The sequence below is a fragment of the Pithys albifrons genome, chromosome 1 (genome assembly GCF_047495875.1).
Source record: "Pithys albifrons albifrons isolate INPA30051 chromosome 1, PitAlb_v1, whole genome shotgun sequence".
In the NCBI taxonomy this organism is placed as follows: domain Eukaryota; kingdom Metazoa; phylum Chordata; class Aves; order Passeriformes; family Thamnophilidae; genus Pithys; species Pithys albifrons.
The window spans coordinates 59,432,038-59,451,162 of NC_092458.1; the positions used below are offsets into that span (position 1 = coordinate 59,432,038).

The following is a 19,125-nucleotide window of genomic DNA, read 5'->3' on the forward strand; positions in this document are numbered from 1 at the left end:
TTTTAGACTATAGTGTGTGAATAGGATGCAGTTACCATATGAAGCTTCAACTCAACTTTTGGGAAAAGAAAAAAGGCACAATGAACTTCAACTCAATTTTATGTGCACAAGAGTTGAAAAATCTGAGCCACCTTAAAGAGAAATTGATTCTAAAATTTATAAAACCTATAAATAATCAGAGGCCAAACCACTATATTAAAACAGATTATCTAGCAAGTAAAAATCTTGCAGTTTAAACATACGCTTGTATCCAGCTGAGATACAAGAAAACTCACTCTTTAAAGTGGCTCCACCTTGGCAGATATATATTTAATGAATGCACACCTGCTATGTGTTGTTCATCAGTGGAAAAACAGCTGATCCACAAAGCTCTGATGGCATCTGTCCTTATCTTCATCACAGTAAATACAACCCACATCCAATAACTAAATTAGTTTAGATTTTTCTATCCCTTCACATCAATGCATTGGGAAATTACACCCAGTAAACAACAGCAACAAAACCAGTTTGTGTGATAGCTTACAGAATTTCAAAATTACCGATCTTCGCCCCAGCAATACCAAATTCCCTTTGAAAACGACTGGGTCAGGCGATTTTCCAAAAGCAATGACTTCACATTCCTTATATGAAGTTATTTAATGTGCGCTGCACATCAGGTTTATGCTGAATAACGGCAGCTTCCAGACAGCCTCACACATCAACCAGTTTGTATGTTTCTAATCACATGAATAAGATTTGAGACTAACTTCTGAATTACTCTTCCAATACTCCAAGAATGAAGCTTTTATGACGCTTCTAAGTAGTTGCTGGTTTGTTGCCAACCACATCATCATAAGCACTGGTTACTAAGTAAAAAATAGTTTAAGACTAAATTACAGTAAACATGAAAGCTCCACAGTTTAAACCCAATATAAATCAACCATATCCAATTATCAATTTAAAACAAAAGATATTGACTACTGAAAGTTGAAAGCAAGATTCTTTTTAACTAATACATTTTTGGACAGAATTTTTTTCTACAGTCTGGGACTCTTGCTTTCAGCTTAAACAGAAGTTCAAGTCCATAACAGGTTGTAGCTCAGGTAAAATACCATGCACAGCATTTGATTACTTCAAAACAGCAGGAACACACAGGCTGAAGTGAGTGGTCAAATAGGGCTCGCTGTTCTCAAAAATTAGGTATAATGGCAAAAGCTTTACCAGTCCAAATCTACAGTTCATTCTCCAACCCTGGTTTCTGAGGCAGTTAATGAACACACATCAATTACTGATAGCTGAAGTAGTTTTTCTGTTTGTTTTAAACTTAAGTGTTTAATCAATTGCCAAGTGTTGTGTTTTAATAAGTTATTTTTATTTCAGTTTCACCAATGAAACTCATTTGGCTTGCATTTTTTAATCTATTCTTCCACATAAAGTATATGAAAATATGTTTGTGGAGGACGATGATGGAGGCTCAGGGCAAACTGGGCCCCTGTAAAGTCTTCCAAAATGTATGCATCATACCAAAGTGTCTTGATCCACAGCGCACCATTTTCCAAAGAAGCTACTTTTCCGTGGAAAGCCAATGTGCCACCACTATGGAATATTCTGAACGAAACTGTAGATTGCGGTTGTCAGCATGTGGCACCAGGATAAAGGCAAAAAAGGTAGTTGGGACTGTTAAAAAGAATTCTGAAACAGTTTAAGAGATCATGCATATGCATTTACAGTCCATGTGATAGTGATGTTTGGCAACTGCAGAGTGACCGATACATGGCTTGCTTTAGAAGCATCAGAACGAAGAGGCAAGTGTGTCTTGGAGCCTTTTGTTTCTTCACTTGGTAGCCATCTGGTGGTGCTTCGTCCTGGTGTGGGACAAGAGAAGCTGCACTTTTTCTGAACTTAAAAATTAAATTCTTTTGTTTGAAGGTTGGCTGTTGGATCAAAGTTGTAAGTACCTCCTTGAGTGGGTTCAGGAATGAGACTGGGGTCTTCATCAATCTGCAAAACACAACAACAAAAACACATGAGAGGCTGATTGCCCACACAATTTGGTACACATAGAAGAGATTCATAAATGTTCCTAGTTTCTTCTTTTTTTCATATGTTATTGCAATAAAATTAGATCAGTTTCTCCAATTTAATTCCTCAAATGTGTTTTAAAAGAACACATTAACTCTGCTCTAATATCATTAGGGAAACAAAAAAAATTGTAATAGCTATAGGCTGTGCTGCTCTTTAGTCAAATCAGTTGCTATTTTAGCCGTGCAGCTTAATTTTCAGCGCCAATTTTTAGTACTGCTGGAGTTGGCTAATGACTAGTTGTGAATTCCAAAATTAGTTCTGTACTTTCTTCTGTTTTCTTTCAACATGAAAATAATTTTTATCAGCATCTGATAGAAATACTTATATAAAGCTTAAAAGAGTTCTTAGTATCTCTTATCAGAATCTGAAGGATTTAGAATTACTCATTTCAGAGCAGTTTTATATAGCTCTGTATGTGCAATGTGAATTTGGTTTTAAACCAGAAGTACTTTATTGCTCTATGGATACAGAGTGAAAGGCATTAGTAGCCAAATTCACCCAGCTTCCTCAGAGCTGTCAGAATTCAGCTATTTCCTGCCTCAAGGAACAGCAAATAACACAGTCAGTACCATCAATAGGCAAAACTTCAAGCTCTACCCATCCTCCTCCAAATCACCAGCTTTCCTCTGAGCCTCATTTGGGACCATGTGTCACTCTGAAGCAGGTCAGAGCCCTTGTGTGTGGGGTCTAAACAGCTTTCTGAGACCTGGCCTTGCCGTAGTGTGGACGTCAGAACTGACTCACCTAAAATCTTTTTATCTCTATTTTGGGTGACAATACCTAACCTGGGGGGAAGAGATTAAGGGCATTTGGTGACAGTAACAATCCGCAGCAGGAAGCGTGAGATGTGTCATGGCCGTGTGAAGACTGAACCCAGATTCAGAATGCTTTGCAAAACGTTTGTGAATTGGCACTTCTGTCTCCTGCAGGGATACTACAAAGTAACACTATCGAAGTTCACCTGCCTTTAACACAAGAAACTGAAGCCAGGAAGCTCTTAGTGCTGGTCCTACAGTACACCCTGTGCCTAAGCAAAGGAGCAGATGGGATTAACAGTGAAGGGACGTGAAGCAGCCAGCAACATCTCATGAGAATACCGAAGACCCTGAAGTGACAGAAGGCAGGAATAGTCCTGGGCAGTCCATCTTAACACTGCCAAGCAGGGTGACAACCGGTCTCTTGTCTCCTTAGGGCAATTTGGAGATTTTTTTTTCCATTCTTTTATTTTTTCTTTTTTTTTCAGCAGTCCTCAGACAACAAGAGTAATTTCCTACTTACAGTTACTGCCTGAAAATTTGCCTGTTTATGTTTTGACTTTTATCTTCCAATCATGGAATTTCTACAGTTTTGAGTTTTTGAAGCACCAGAAAACATATCAGTGGTGCAAGTGATGCTCTGAAGGATAGTCCTGCTCTTGAGTAAAGGAGGCATATTCAGCCAATCAGGCATAGACTTAATTGTGTTAATGTAAAAAGTAAATGCACAAAAGGGAGTAGTAACCCCAATAGGGTATTTTTCCATCAGCACAAACTAGACTATGTGCTTCAGTTAGACTCAGAAGTCTTAGAGTCATTATGGAGACTTTAAGACACTGCTCACAAAGTCATTAGAGGCATAAGGAACTTTTCACATATCCCAACTTCTGGTGACTAACTTCCCAATCACATGCTGGGCCTGTGAACTGAAAACTATTGAGTCCTGAAGTTAGAGCTGGCATCTGGAGAGCACAGGGAGTTTAAGGGAAGAACTGAAGACACAGTTCTGCTAGGCTGCAGAACTACAGACACACTGGAACGGCCTAGAAAAGATAATTTGTCTTTGAATTGCTTGTTGAAGTGCTTCTCAGGGACTCAAAAGCAGTCAGTAGCAGGGAGAGCTAGAAGCAAAGGACCAAAACACCTAATCTGGGTGTAACGAAATACCAGATGGTCTAGATCAACCAGTTGCAGAAAGTGTTAACAGTTTTGAGGATGTTTCAATGAAGAATCCAGACTGAGAAAATACGAGCTGAAATACAGAGATCCACCCGAAAGGATCCGCTGCCCCTCCAAAGACTGATGTGTGAGAGAGTAAAAAGAAGAGCCAGAGAACTGTTTAGATTCTAATCACACATAATTACATGTCAATTTACATGTCAGTGTGACAAAATTAGGTCAGCATCATCGATTTATTAGGCAAAACTAGGGCAGATCTCTTGATCTTGCTGAAGCGTCAAAGACTTTCAATTGAGGGAAACTGTACTGAACAAGGAGCAGAAAACTGACTTTTCAGATATATGTTCATGGGAACTGCAACTGAGGATCAATGACAATGTATTACTAAGCTAACAGCACAGTGCATATACTCTTTCATCTTTAACATACTTACATCATCACCAGAGAAATACTGATCTATGATTTCAAATGCTAGTTTATAAATGTCTTCATTCTCATGCTGTTGCAAGGCTTCAATTTTCTCTAACCCTGAATAAAGGAAAATGGAGAAGAGTAGTGTAAGTTTAAACCGCAGTTACTACTTAGAAAAAAAAAATAAGAAAAATAATGAAACGTTATTACTGCAACACACTAGAAAAGATGTAGCTCAGTTTGAAAGTGTTATCTACACAGCAGCTATCTGTCTCTAAGAGGAAAGAAAAGTAGTTTGTGAACTTTGCATGTGACAGAATATTCCATTTTATGGACAATGGATAATGGAATCTTCTCTCTTTTTAGATAAAACACTGTGTTTTTTAAAAATTCTATCTACTCCACAGCTTTTGTTTCAATCACTGTGCTTTCTATGCATCACCAAAAAGAAGTGGCTACATTGGTGTGCTGCCCATGAGTTTCAAACATCAAGGTGACAAAGCCTCACACCAGGAGCAGCTAAAACACTAGTCCCATTTTCAAACTGGATATGGAATAACACAAGGGAAAAGCTTTCAGTCTATTATGTTCTTCAGTATCTCTTTATTACAATACATTAATAAGCATGTGTTACACCTTGGATTGCAATATCAAGACGACTCTTCATCCTGCTCTACTCTGTAATGAAATTATGATCCTAAAACTGCTTCCATGGCAATGAATTAGAGCACGAATTGCGTCGTTTACCACAGGACAAAGTAAGTGCAATTATCAAATGGAAACAAGTACAATTCTTAATAAGCCTAAAAACCTAAAAAATACATAGGCTACAGAAAACTCCTTTAACAATTGACCATGTCTAATACATGACTATCTCCAAACTGAACTGAACAGAAAAACAGTAATTTTTCTCATTACGAAACTCTTACTTGTTTACTCAAATAGCCCACAGTAAATAATGCTGCAGTGAACATCAACAGCAGTGAGGGGAAGACAGAACATCCAGCAAATTAAATTTTTAAAAAGCCTAATAAGCTCTTACCTCCACACTCTTCTATAATTTCAGCTATTGTGCTGGCCTCATCACCAGCCATTATCAGGATGTTTTTCAGGCCATCCAGCACCACCTGTACCACCTGAGAATCCTTTACTGAGAGTAGATTGCAGAACGGTGGGATTACATTTTGCTGTACCAGGTATTCGACCTTAATAATTAAAAAACAAAAAAGTGCTTTTACCATTGAGCTTCTTACAAATGGCTGCATGTGCAACATATTAGTGACAACCTGAATCCCACTACACATACCTGATCTTTTCTCCCACTTATTGTCAAATTGCTAATTGCCCAAGCAGCTTCCTTTTGTGTTCCAAAGTCCCCCTGAAAAGATAAAATTAATAGCTCATTAAAATCAGCATGGAAACATCTGTAAAACTTATTAACAACATCATAAACTCCTCCTGTCAGATTTATAAAAAGAGGATGACAACTTGCATAGCTGATAGTTTGACTGACCTTAGCCAGCTGGTGTATGATCATAGGGATTAGCCCAGCATCTATTACAGCCTGAACTTGTTGCTGGTTTCCTGCTGTGATATTGGAAAGGAACCAAACTGCTTCCTACAGTGGAAGAAAACAAAAAAGCAAAACACTTTTAAAAAACAGTCAAGAGATGAAAAAACAAAATCCAACCAAACCAAACCATCTCAAAACCTACAGTCATACCATGACCAATCATTAAACAGGGTTCCTCCCCAGCAGCACTTCCAGCACACAAACTTTTATTGCACTGTGAAAGCCAAACATGCAGAGAATCAACGTAAAATTCATATGATTAATTCACAGAGCCAGGTTCTTTCTTACAGATGGAGTGTGTCCATACTTCAGGACCAATAGACTCAAAGCTCATATGCACTTTGCTCTGCTGGAGTCACAGAAATGCTTTAAACTTTAAATCAGTTTTACAAAGAAAAGAGGCAAACTGGTAAAGCCTTACAATAAAGGACTTATCCTGTAATCCTGCTACTGACAGCTCAGTAGTAGCTTTCTGTCATGCTACAAGCAAGACTAACTCCACCTCCCATTTTCTTCCTGAAACATGAAGTAGTGTTCACAAAGCTCATTCAAATCAGAAAGGGCTGTCCAGAGATTTTATCAGCAGTTCTTCCTTCAGGAGGTTCATTCACACAGCTAAAATCTATCTTATGGAAGTCACAAATTCCTGGTTACAAAGGGGAATACTTCTCAAGGCAATCCAGTACATCTTAAAAAGGCTCCAAGATTAAGTCAAAGTCAAACAGCTGTGGCAAGCAGCCAATTATGAACCACTGTAGGAAAAAAAACCACAGTGGGTTCTCACTTTTTTTGGGATGTGTATCTTGCTTTTATTTGCATTTGCCCTTGAAACAAAACTCAAAGCACTTCTAGACTTCTCTTACATAAAAATAATTCCTTGGCATTCAAAATAGCTCATCATTCTTTTCTGAGAGCTAGAATGGCAGGAAAAATGAATCACATCAGTTTGACTGTCAAAGATAACTTCCTCAGAGCTCTTCACAGTTTACAGAGCCTGAAGAAACAGAGATTCCTCACAAACAGATTGTACCTCAGTGGTACATACACAAGTGGGGGAATCACATAAGCCAGACAAAAAAGCCTCCTCCTAAACCAGCCCCGTCGTTGTAGTGGAAGACAGCAAAATGGTTTAAAAAAAGCAAATAACATGAAATACAGCTCTGAAAAAGAGGGCACTGATCACTTTGTTTCATCAAACTCTCTCTATTCCATCCAATCCTTGCAGCAGTGAAATTATCCCTGCCAAAAGGAAGGAGAGGAAATTCAGGAGCAATTTTCAGGAAAGTACAGTGGTACAACACCCTCCCTGCTTGAAGGTGAAGATGGACAAAAGAACAAACTTCATTACAAAAAGGTGGAGTGGAAAAATTGGATCAGTCTTATGCAACTCACTGGGCTCAACTAAAAGCAACAGCCTTCAGTTAAGAAAAATGGTAATTGAAGTTAGCCAGTTACTCACTTTGCAAAATGAAAAGTATCACACTCCAAAGCAAAAAACATCAGTCCTCTCAGAAAGCAGGGGGCCATCAACACCAATGTATGGATACTCACTATGGATGTTTGGGTTCAGCCCTACTTAAGCACCAGCCTCAAAGGCTGCATCTTTATACAAAACCGGTCACACGCCAGAAGTAATAGCTGTAAGAAATTCTTCTGTAATATTTCACATACTACTGTTCTATTTTCTAAACAAAAACACTAAGTTAGGAAGAAACAAAACATACCTTGTTTATCTTCTCTTTTGGATGCGTCAGGAGATTTGGGAAATAAGACAAAACATCACAATTGAGAACAACTTGTGTCTGCTCATCAGTACCAGTTACTATGTTGCCTACTGCTCTCAGTGCTGCTGTCTGAATATCCAAGGTGGGAAGGAAAAAAAATTGTGTGTTAAAGACATCGCTGTTACTTAGGCTAAAACAAAGATCATTTTAAGATGCCTCTTTATAAAAACACTTTGCAAAATGCAATTTAGCACTTCATCCTCTGACCTACATCGCAAAAATGGGTACTGCTTCATCAAGAGAAACACACAGTACATCACAGAATAAATGCACTGCAGCTCAACTAAAAAAGTGTAGATATTAGAAATTAAAGACTATTAAAACAACAGACAATGAATTCATAATGTGTCTGATCTGTGTTACAATTACAGTAATAGCTCCTAAACTCTGACTGTGTCTGCTGAGGTTGCTTCCTTCTCCACCCAGCTTCCACTAGGGCCTTCAAAACATCACAAATGCTTTTCTTCTTACTGAATCACAGCTGACTTTCAGAAATGGACTTTGTATCTTTATATATTGGCCACTAAATGCTTTACAAGAGACAGAATACTGGACAGACTCCTTTACATCATGAGAACCAGTTTAACAAATTTCAAGTTAGCCAAGTCTCATCCAAGTACAAACCAAACAAACACATAAAATGCAGATAGACAAAAAAGCTCCCCATTACAGCGTCTCATTGATAAAAAACAAGCCCACACTAACTAATTTTTAGTTTCCCTCTGTCTTTGAAACTAATCAAATAAGCTCAGTTGACTTACCTTTCATAGCTAATTACAAATTTACCAAAAGGATTGAGCACCTGCAAATATTTTAACATTCCAAAGGTCCCAAAATACTGATTTCCATGAGCTATTCAGACAGAAAATGCACTACACCATGTGTGCATCAACAGAAAAAGCACATATAACCTGAGTCCTGGAAAAGTTTAAATCTGTTGTAACTAATATTTTAGGCCTATGAAAGGAAAGCACCCCTTGCAATGACACACAGAGTAAAGTTAATGTTTAACCTGTAACTTCACCTAAAATTGTATCAGAACTATTTTGCTCGAGTTTGCTTTCATTTTAATATTTTTTCCCCCAGTGTAGGTAATACTTTTTGTTTAGTTTTACCTGCACAAAATGTAGCTATAAATGCTCGTCTCAGTAACTCCACTGATAATTGCTCTAAGGCACACTTTTAGCAAGTAGCTTACAAAGGACTACCCAAGAGCAACTGAACCAGACTTACTTGAACTTTAACCTCCTGATGACTCAGAAGGGGAACTAGAAAAGGTACAACTCCAGAATCAATCACCATTTGTATCTGTTCATTTCCACCATCTGTTAAGTAGGACAAAGCCCAAACAGTGTCCACAAGAATCTAGAAATTGGAGAGAATATAATTTATACATTGAACAGAAAAATCCATAAAATGGCAACTTAATTTAGTGAGTAACACTCCACATATATGGGGGTGGAGAGAAAAAGCATGCAATTCAGTTACAGGAAAAACTTAAACATCATTGTGATGGGACCTAATCTGTAAAATGTTAATTATGTACAACTATGAAAACTAGGGCCATTTGTTCTATCACAGTAACTTCTGTATGTCCTATCGAATTCCTTTTTAATTAAACACCACATTTTGGTGCATAAAGTGACAGCATACATCATCTCACAACAGTAAGATGTTGGGCTTGTTTGCATTTCCAAGGTAGACAACCAGTTCAGAGACGTAGTGCCAGCAATTTGCTGAAGAAAATACTGGCACAGCCTCCTTAGCCCTGCTATAATAGCTGTGCTATAACAGCTGTGCTCTCTTTTGATTATGGAATACATACATTCCCTTAGTCTCTAATCCATATATTTACACTTTAGCATTTCCGATCCAGTGCAGTTCCCACGTGAAACTGCAAACTATTCTGGATATGCCTTTTTCTGCCTTCATATTAACGATAAAATCTGCAGCAAAGGAAAGGAGTTCTTATACCAGCTAAAGGACTAGCAACGTAAGGTGGCAACTGCTGGAGTGCTCAAGCAATGCAAAACCCACAGAGAAATGTCTATCCTGCAGGGCAATCTGAGTATCTTAAAGAAAATAAAGACTAAGTTACTGATGACTTGATAAGGATGATTTGAAACCAGTCAATAGAAGAAAGGTGCAAATGTTACAGTCATTGACAGGTAGTATCTGAAGCAGAAACAAAGCCAGTAGAAAGAGGGATAACACATCACACAGAATAATGTTAGCAACTGCAGGTGGAGAAATCTGGAACCCACTAAGGACATTACCTGTTGAGGGATATAGATCTAGCCTACTTCTAGAACAGATACCCATTTAAAATTCCCAGCTATGAAGACAGCTAAATACCGTAGTACTGAAAACACAGGAAGGACTTCCCAGTCCTGACCCACAGGCTGCTCCCCTCAGCTCCAGCTCCAGCTCCAGCTCCAGCCCCAGCCCCAGCCAGCACAGACCTACTGCCCTCCTGACACAGTGTGCTGCTGCCCTCACCTCCTGCACCACAGGGACAGCAGAACATGCTGTAGTGCAGCCACTGTTGCAGCAGAAGCAGTAAGAGACGGTGCCTCACCAGTTTGCTGCCCCACAGCCCTGCTGGTGACGAGAGCAGCAGCCTCCAGAAGTGCTCACAGGACTGTGGCCTGACCTACCTGCATCACTGCCTCATCTCCAAAGATAGGTTTGCTGCTCCAGTACAGAGGGGCTGGGACCAGACTGGTACCTCCAAACTAGCACCTGACTCTCAGCATCAAAATGATGGACACCCTAATTGAGATCAGTCAAAACCTGGCATCACAGTGTCTCAGATCTACTTCAATAAACTCTCGTACAATCATTGCAAAAGCTTTCAGATTTGGCAGGGGAAAACAGCCTAGAGGTTAGAAGTATATTTGGCTTTGCTATGAATTTTCATTCAGGTTTGCCCAAGTTACACATTGAAATGTCACCATGTGCTGTCTCCCACTCATTAGACTGGGAAAACCCAGGCAAAATCCCAGATTAAACTGTGCACATATTTTGTGGAGCCAAGCCCACTTCACCATTAAAAGAGCAGCAGGAACACCACCACTAACTACAGTGTGGAGGTAAGGAATGACAGTTCCACCAACCTTATGCTTTATCCCCAGACCCACCACAAGGGTTCACTTCCTTCTTCCCTAAATAAAATGATCCCTATAGAGATTACAAAGCTCTGACAGGAGAAGAGCAGCTCAGTATCCCTTCGTTACACAGATCTTTGTTCCTGGTGTCCCAATGTAAGACTTTAGGAAGTAAGTCCACACTTTTAGGACCTTCCTTGGAAAAATACAGGCAAACGCATGGAACAGGAATGTGGAAAGTACTCAATGTTTAGTATCAAAAACATGAGGGTTGTCAAAGGTGCTACAAAACAATAGTTTATTGCTGTTTATTTAAATGTATTTTCATATGTGATTTCTTTAGTGAAACAGGTTGCAAGACAGGCACCCAACAGGTTACAAAGTCAGATTTATACTTACTCTCACAATATGTGATTTGACTGATATGTGGAATTACATAAATTTTTTACACATACATTATATATATCCTCTATACAAAATTATAAATTGGGGCAGAATAAAGTGAACCTGATGGTAATGCTGGGACTTTCATTTTCTAGTGCTTAATTCTGCAAGACAGGATTTTTTAGCGTATTTCTAATGTAAAGGATAAAAAAAAATCCCAACTTTAAGAAAAGGTATTTCAGAAATGGAATTTGCACTTGCTTTTTCGTGGTCTGAAAGACTGCAGTTTTATTAGTCTTCATATCTAATTGTGCATTTATCAATTATTTATAAATTAACACACAAACCCAAGTTTGCTACTTAAACACAATCTTGCAGCATTTTCTTTCTAGAGAAAACAAAGAATCTAAAACTTTAGAAATTACTTACGTTTATATCTGTATGGTAAATGAGAACACACAATGCTGGCAAAATCTGAAAAGAAGTTCATCAGTCACTACAGTAGAATAAAATTGGTGGTACAATCATGAATCCAAGTACTGTAGTCACAACTTAGCTTGAGTCTGCATTAGCATATTGTTTTCACACACTTCCCAGCAGCTGGTCATTTCCTCCAAGTATGTATAAAAATATGTGTATTATATTTAAAATTTCTAAAAATGTAAGACAGTGCTATATTTCAGACACAAAGTGCAGATTGCATTTTGACGCAAAACCAGCAGAGGTAAGACATCCCCCTGCTACTTTGAAACCTTTGCTACCACACATACAATGAAAATCATTAGCTTAGTATCAATACACAAAACCTCTTGGATAAAAGTTGTATTTTTATAATCACATATGGAGAAAATATAAAACTGAGATGTGGTAAGACTTCTTAGAACAGTTTTTTATTTAGTAAAATATTACTTGCAAAACCTTCCCTGTTCTCTGCTTCACTTTAAGAAGTCATTAAAGTTTAGTTAACAATATCATACTTCACAGGGCTTCAAAAACTTTATCCACACTTTGGAAATTATCTTAAAATGAACAACTCTACTCACATTACAACTATAGTTTTAGTCAAATAGCACCATTTTACTAACTGTGCCTACTCTTTAAACACAGCATTTGCTCTGGTCACCAGTTTTTAAAAGAATTTTCAGATGCTTCTTGTCTCAGGCTGGGACTTGGCATAGACTGCTTGTCATTGACAGCTGGTGGACACACAAACTACACCACACTCATTAGTTTACTTACATTTCCTCTTACTGAAAAGATACATTTGAATACTTCTATATACAGAATCACATTTGCAGACTGTTTTTTTAATAAAAACATGAAATGCAGAGTATGTTAACACTTTCTAATGTGTTAATTTTTTGGTGTGTCCATTTTAATGGACAGCACATCAGTCTTCAGTCTTGCTTGGTTTCAGATATTAGAAATACCTTTATTAAAGCCTTAGCAAGAACCATCAAATTGGTCAAATTATTTCATTTAACAACTGGTAAGTGGCACAAGATGTGCCCAGTGACACAAAACATGCATAAATTCATAGTATGACAATGTAAAACATTCGGCCTCTAGCCCAGAATATAAAAAAAATTATCTGTCTTGTAATTCTGTATTTACCTCCTGAACTGTCTCCATAGGCGGTGGGGGGTCCTTATTCCTGCAGAGATTTACAATGACCCATGTGACGTTCCGAAGGAAGGTGATGGGAATGGAGGGATTGATGAAGGACAGAAGAGGTTTGACAACTCCCAGTGATATGACATAATCTCTACACTGAGGACCATCACCTACAGAAATGAAAATTGTTGTAAAAGAAATTACATTAAAAATGGAAAATCTTGAAATGTATGCAATGACATGTTGGGATACTGAAATTCTATGTTTCCTCACCAATAGTCTAATACTAAAAGGTTGTGCTTTATTAAATATACATACCTACAGTTATGTATGTATATTTTAGGAGACACAAAAATTATTCTGTTAGTATTTTGCACAGCAAGTGATAGTATTATTTAGAAAAAAATAGGAGGTACACATCTGATTCTGGCCACATTACATATTAAAAAAAATCATCAGTTCACAGAATTCAGAGGAAACATAGTCTCATATGATAATGCCAATGTTCAAAAAGTCAAATTCTAGAGTGAAACGCTCCCTGAATTCAAATCATTAAAACAACAAGAGTTACCTATAATATTTCCAAGAGCCCAGACAGCTTGCTCGCAAACATTCTGGTGTGGTGAATGAAGTAGTCTCAGGAAGAGGGGTACTGCATCTGCAGAATGCAAAGGTTGGATTTGTATTATACTGAGACATGGTACATGCACAGCACTTTTCAATGATTTATACAAAAATACTTTCTACATCATGCCTTATACATATTTCTATTATGAACGACATAGAAAACCTCAGTTTAAAATTTCTGTATATATTGAGAGAAAGCGAGAAATAGACTTGAGAACAGGCAACTATTAAAAACCAATGCTCCCCACATTGAAACATTTCCCCATATTTCTCAAAGTGACTGCAAGACCCTCAAGTTTGCACGTGTGGCGTTTCTTGTCCTGGCAATTCAGATTTTTCAGTTATCCAAGATCACAACACGCACCTAGCAGAATGACATGCCTACTCACGTAAACCTGTTTCATGTCTTGATTTTAAGAAAATAGCTCCCTCCCAAGAGGTGGCTATAGTTAGTTTCCACATGCAGTGAAGATTTACATCCATCTGCCAGTCCTAAGACACATTTTAATTTGCTCTTATATAATGCTGGCAACATATCAGATTAAGGAAATGGTGCTGATTTTAGGTATCGTTCTCTGTGGAATTAAATACATTTAATAGGGCTAAGAAACCATCCTGCTACTATTACCATGCAGTACTTTCCTTCAGACAATCCATACTGTTTGAAAGACAGTAATTCTTGCAGCAATTTTTAAAATCCATATATGATCATAGTCATCCTGTAGTCTTTCTGATCCATTTATAAACTGTTAAAGAGTATTTTTTCTTGCAGAAATAGCCTCAGAAATTTTTAAAAATTGCAACACAATCTGTGAGCAACTGCGAATCAATATTCTGTTGATAATGTAACATGTGACAATAAGCCATAAACCCCTGATGTATTTTCCTGAAAAATACAGAGCGATCAAGAATAAAGACAAGCTAAAAGTCCTTCCCCACAGTAGATGAGTAAATCAGCAATTGCTTTTAAATGACAATTTGGAGGGCCAGCAGCACACTGTTGCCTAAGAACACCTGCTCTTCTTGTAACAATTGTCCCACTTCCATTAGCTCCAGCGGAGTATTTTAGCTTCCTTCTCAGTGATTAACGAGATTACATTTCAGCCACACATGCATTCAACCTATTTCAGAGAGGAGGGTCAACTGTATAGTTTATATTAAGAGTGCAAACCTGGTGTGTTTTCAAAACCAGGAATGAAATTATTTCCTATCAATACTCAGGCAGGAGGACAACCTGAGAGAGCATGAGTTGCAGGTTATCTGATCTACCACTCCCAAAAAAATTAATTACTCCCGCTCCAAACTGGCTCCTGCCAAGAGCTGGTCTGTGTATGTAGCACTTCTCTTTTGTTGGGCCTTCCAGCTGCCATCTGTCCCTCTGGATTGCAGGAGGCCGCCTCTTTTGTGTTTAGGCTGCACCAGCCTCTTCTGCAGCTACAAGGATCCATTGCTTTGTTTCCTCAAACCGTCCCTTATCTAAAGGGACGAGAGCTGGGAGGATGTTTTCCCTTACTCATCTCCCAGCCACACTAAACTTCCATTTTCTCTTCAGGAGTAAAGCTGAAAATGCTTCTTGATTCTTTAAAGTTATTTTATTACATTTTGTTCTTGTTAAGCTTTAACTAAACAGATTTTGGGAGACACATATCTCAACTTGAACTTCTAGTAATTGTTCAGGTAACAATGTTTTTAGCTGTGCTGTACATAGTTTTATTCTACTTTTAATTTCTACTTTGAGATTGTTTCCCAATTTTTTTCCTACAAAGATAGTAATATAAACAGCCTTTCTATTACAGTAATTCGTTCAATCAGGGTAACATTGTGACACATGAAAAAGGAAGGAAGCAATGACTATGAACAAAGTTAAGAAGGAAGAAAAAACCTGGGAGTAGATTTTCAAAAACATTTAGACACCAGAAATGCAATCTAAAAACAGAGGTGCCCATATCACATCAGGAATCTTTGAAACAAATTCAACATACTGATTTTTTTAAAAGCTTTGGATTTTTATTCAGAGCTCATTTTGATAAGCATTCTTATTCTATTATTCCAATATCTTAACTGTACAGAATGTAACAATTAGTGAGATATTTTATTAGCTATGAAAACATAAAAACCAGCAGTTTGATTTGAACAGTAGGTTCATAAGACTTAAAAAAATAAAAAAAAACAAGTAACTGTTTTCCAATAAGAAATGGGAATACGAATAAGCCTAGACAATTTATTATATATTTACTTATCTATAGTCTCCTCTTCAATGACAAAACATTGTATTTAGCATAAAGGTGATTGTTTTCAGATAAGCATGCTGATACATAAAAGCTATATATATACCCATGAAAAATTTATTTGATTAATTTATCTCCAATTATCTTCAGAGTTTCTTTTCTCTCTCTTTTCATTTTCTTTCTCACTGTCTGATCAAGCAAGAAAGGAAGGCAGCACAACAAATACTGTACAGAGAAAGGCTGGTAATTTTTTTAGCTGTGTATTTAAATGTGCGACCTTACATAACTGTATGTATTCAACAAATGTAATAAAATTTACGAACACACCTTTAAGGTAGAAAGAATTACTTTGTAACTTAAGTTTTAGCCATAGAGCAATTAATGGCACACAGCTTTGGAAATCAAACCAAGAATTAGAAAGGGCTAACATTTTTGTCTTATTCAATTGTATCATCTCTCATTCTTTATGAGAAAATCATGTCTGGGATGCTTAATGCTCATTGTTAGTGAGACAGAGATTAGTGTTTAAGAGCAAATGTAGAAATTTTTAGAAAAAGAAGACAGACATGTATGTAATATTTTAACGGTATTGATAACAAATGGCATTTGTTATCCAAGTACTCCCTTTTCCCCACGGTATCAACCCCCCTCAAAATGTAATACTTACTAGACTGTACAACAGCTTGAGTCTGTGCAGAAGTGCCTGATGCTATGTTAGTCAATGCCCATGCAGCTTCAAATTGTAATGAAGGACTGTAATGAAATAATTTTATAGTATTAAGTTAACATATGACCTGAAGACTTCTTTATGTTTCATTTCAGCACTACTACAGCTGTATCCACTCTGAGATACACATTTTAGCAGTGCCACTGGCTAAAATCTAAAAAAACCCCTCTAAGCCTGAATGTTTGAGGGGAAAAGCTGTAAGAAAAAAAGAAATCTTGCATTCTATGACATTTAGTAAACCATCCATCATTCTGAATTAATATTAGTAATAAAAAAAATCCTAACTTTGCATCCTACATCAAGCACAAGCTGCTATACTGGGGTACAGAACTTTTTCTGCTCCATCACAGAAAGAGGAAAAATCAAGCATCAGTATTAAAAGATGGCATCACTCATATATTAAATTTGACTTACTAAATGCAGGTAAAATTAGCTACAAATGTCATGAAAGCTGGGGTACCATCTCTATGAAGATGTCTCTCAGCTGCTGTCTATGCCAACAGCAGTTTACTAAAACAGGTTGCACAAACACTGTTATTCAAGCAAATGCTGAAGGTTAAGAGTTCCAGAAGCTCTGGGAGAGTTTACAGCTCGTGGTCGTTGCCATAACAGTAGTATCAGGCTTTAGCAGGAGCAGGTACTGGTTTCCTTTTCATGATTTTTCTGTCTTTATCAATCATGTTTTATACCTAGTCATAGTACCTGCACCTTTAAAACTCCTTTTGTGTATTAATTTCCAAAGCATTTAAGGTTTTATTGGGGATAGGATGGAAAAAGAATTAGATAGGAGGTAAAATGAAATTGTACCTCCCAGCAGGTACCTATTAAACCTTTACATTGCATTAAAATTCTATTTCTAGGTCAGTCATTTTTTTTTCCTCCTGTGGTAAGCTTTCAGTTATAACATGAACAACAACTTTAATAATACAATTTGTTACACAAAGTATTTTCAGAGTTTAAGTCTACTAAATCTTATATAGCAAGTACAATTACAAGAACTGCATAATAAAATGTTGAGTTCAATTTCGAACGACTTATTAAACATTTACAGAAGTAAATCATAAAAAACTACCAGAAAATTCAAATTCAAAGAATTTTCAAAACACTGAAACATCCACTTCTAGAGCAGGCAGGCATTTGAAAAATTCTATCTTGATTTGAATGTTATTGCCACCTGCCTTCTAAGCAACTGTTTTGTTAAACAAGCTACAAAAAAAGCTACTTGCACTTCGTATTTCTGTAGCCACCAAAATATACCAAAAATACTAAACTGCGTTTTTGAAGTTTCTAGCCCTCATGGCTGCAGAAATAACATTGAAAATGGAAATATTATAAATACATTAATATGAAAATATTATAAATACATTTATGGCTGCTTGAGAACAGAGACAGGTTAAAATTCAGTTGGTTAAAACTTGGTTCTAAGAATGCCAAGGTCATGGGTTCAATCCCCTGTGTGGGCCATTGACTTAACAGTTCGACTCAATGATCCTTGTGGGTCTCTTCCAACTCAGAATAGTCTGTGATTTCTGTGATCTGTGAAAATATCCCCATCTGTCCGAGTAAGGGTCTCATGCTCTGTGGACTATGGCATTTTTCTTACATGCCATTAAATCCTTGCGATCAATGCTCAATGTTCTCTGCCTTCTTTACAGAAGTTCTTGTCTTCCAATAAAGAATTGTAACAAAGAGAATGGTCACCGGGTTGTACCATCACATAAAAGAGCAGCAGAGACCAAGAAGAAAACCCACCTTGCAGTGAGAAGAAACAAAACTAGAAATTTAAGATAATAAACTTAATGAAATAAACAAATGTACTCTGGAAAAGAAAAGGCCCCTGTTCACAACTATGCATGTTCTCTGCCATCATACAAATACACACAACAAGGCCGAGGCAGGTTTCTTAAAAACAGTTTGTAAAAGGCTGAAATATTCAAAACCAGTGAGAAATGCAGTAACCAGGTTTTCTCCGTTAGCTGGATATGCTCAAACAAGCTCTAAAAAATGAAATGACATTTCAGTGGCAGAATAAATACTCCTGGAGAACTCATGATTATCAACATGGAATGTGATTCACTGTGTCAGATTACATGGGGCTGTGAATCCTCAGTTCCACTTCAAATCATCAGATTTTTCTTGGATGCCAGTTTTCCGTAAAGGCGAACATTTTTCAAAGAATACTTACTTATCATCCCTTTCTAAGCATTTTACCAGAATTGGTAAAATTCCAGATTTTATTAAGTCATCAATAGGTGGATTTCTGTCACTGGATAGGAGTTTTCTGTGAATTAGAAGTAAAAACAAAGTAAGTAACTTGCATAATGAAAAATGAGTAGAAATTATGTTTATGTATCTTTATGTATTTTCACCTTGCAGCTTGGACAGCGCTCAGTTGGATCACTGGGTTGTCACTTGTGGCATTCTGAAAAAGAAAAGAAACAAACAGTAAAAACTGAAAATGCACAGAACACATAATTCTAGTTAAAAAGCAATTGTTAAATGTAACATACCTGCAGTATAGCTTCTAGTGTTACGTTTTGCTTGAAAAGAAAAACAAAATGTTTTAGTAATTTTACTGCTAAATTGTAGCCTTCTTAGACACTTAATACAGTCAATCTTATTTCAACAGTTCATAAATTTGCTTTCAAGTAACTGCAAGACAACAGAATACC

The 19,125-nt window shown here is 37.2% G+C and overlaps 1 protein-coding gene across 2 annotated transcripts in view; it reads right to left on the minus strand.

Moving 5' to 3' along the window:
- Positions 1–19,125, minus strand: part of KPNA3 (karyopherin subunit alpha 3) — a 51,114-nt gene continuing 31,989 nt past the window's right edge. For both annotated transcript variants that reach the window (XM_071551544.1, XM_071551552.1), the window contains exons 4-17: positions 18,964–18,993; positions 18,823–18,875; positions 18,639–18,734; positions 16,394–16,479; positions 13,443–13,529; positions 12,872–13,041; positions 11,687–11,731; positions 9,000–9,131; positions 7,707–7,835; positions 5,923–6,027; positions 5,716–5,787; positions 5,452–5,614; positions 4,432–4,526; positions 1–1,980 (exon numbers count right to left, since the gene is read on the minus strand). In XM_071551544.1, the coding sequence (XP_071407645.1) occupies positions 1,882–1,980; positions 4,432–4,526; positions 5,452–5,614; positions 5,716–5,787; positions 5,923–6,027; positions 7,707–7,835; positions 9,000–9,131; positions 11,687–11,731; positions 12,872–13,041; positions 13,443–13,529; positions 16,394–16,479; positions 18,639–18,734; positions 18,823–18,875; positions 18,964–18,993 (1,362 nt within the window). In that variant the 3' untranslated portion in view covers positions 1–1,881. The remainder of the gene's footprint in view (positions 1,981–4,431; positions 4,527–5,451; positions 5,615–5,715; positions 5,788–5,922; positions 6,028–7,706; positions 7,836–8,999; positions 9,132–11,686; positions 11,732–12,871; positions 13,042–13,442; positions 13,530–16,393; positions 16,480–18,638; positions 18,735–18,822; positions 18,876–18,963; positions 18,994–19,125) is intronic.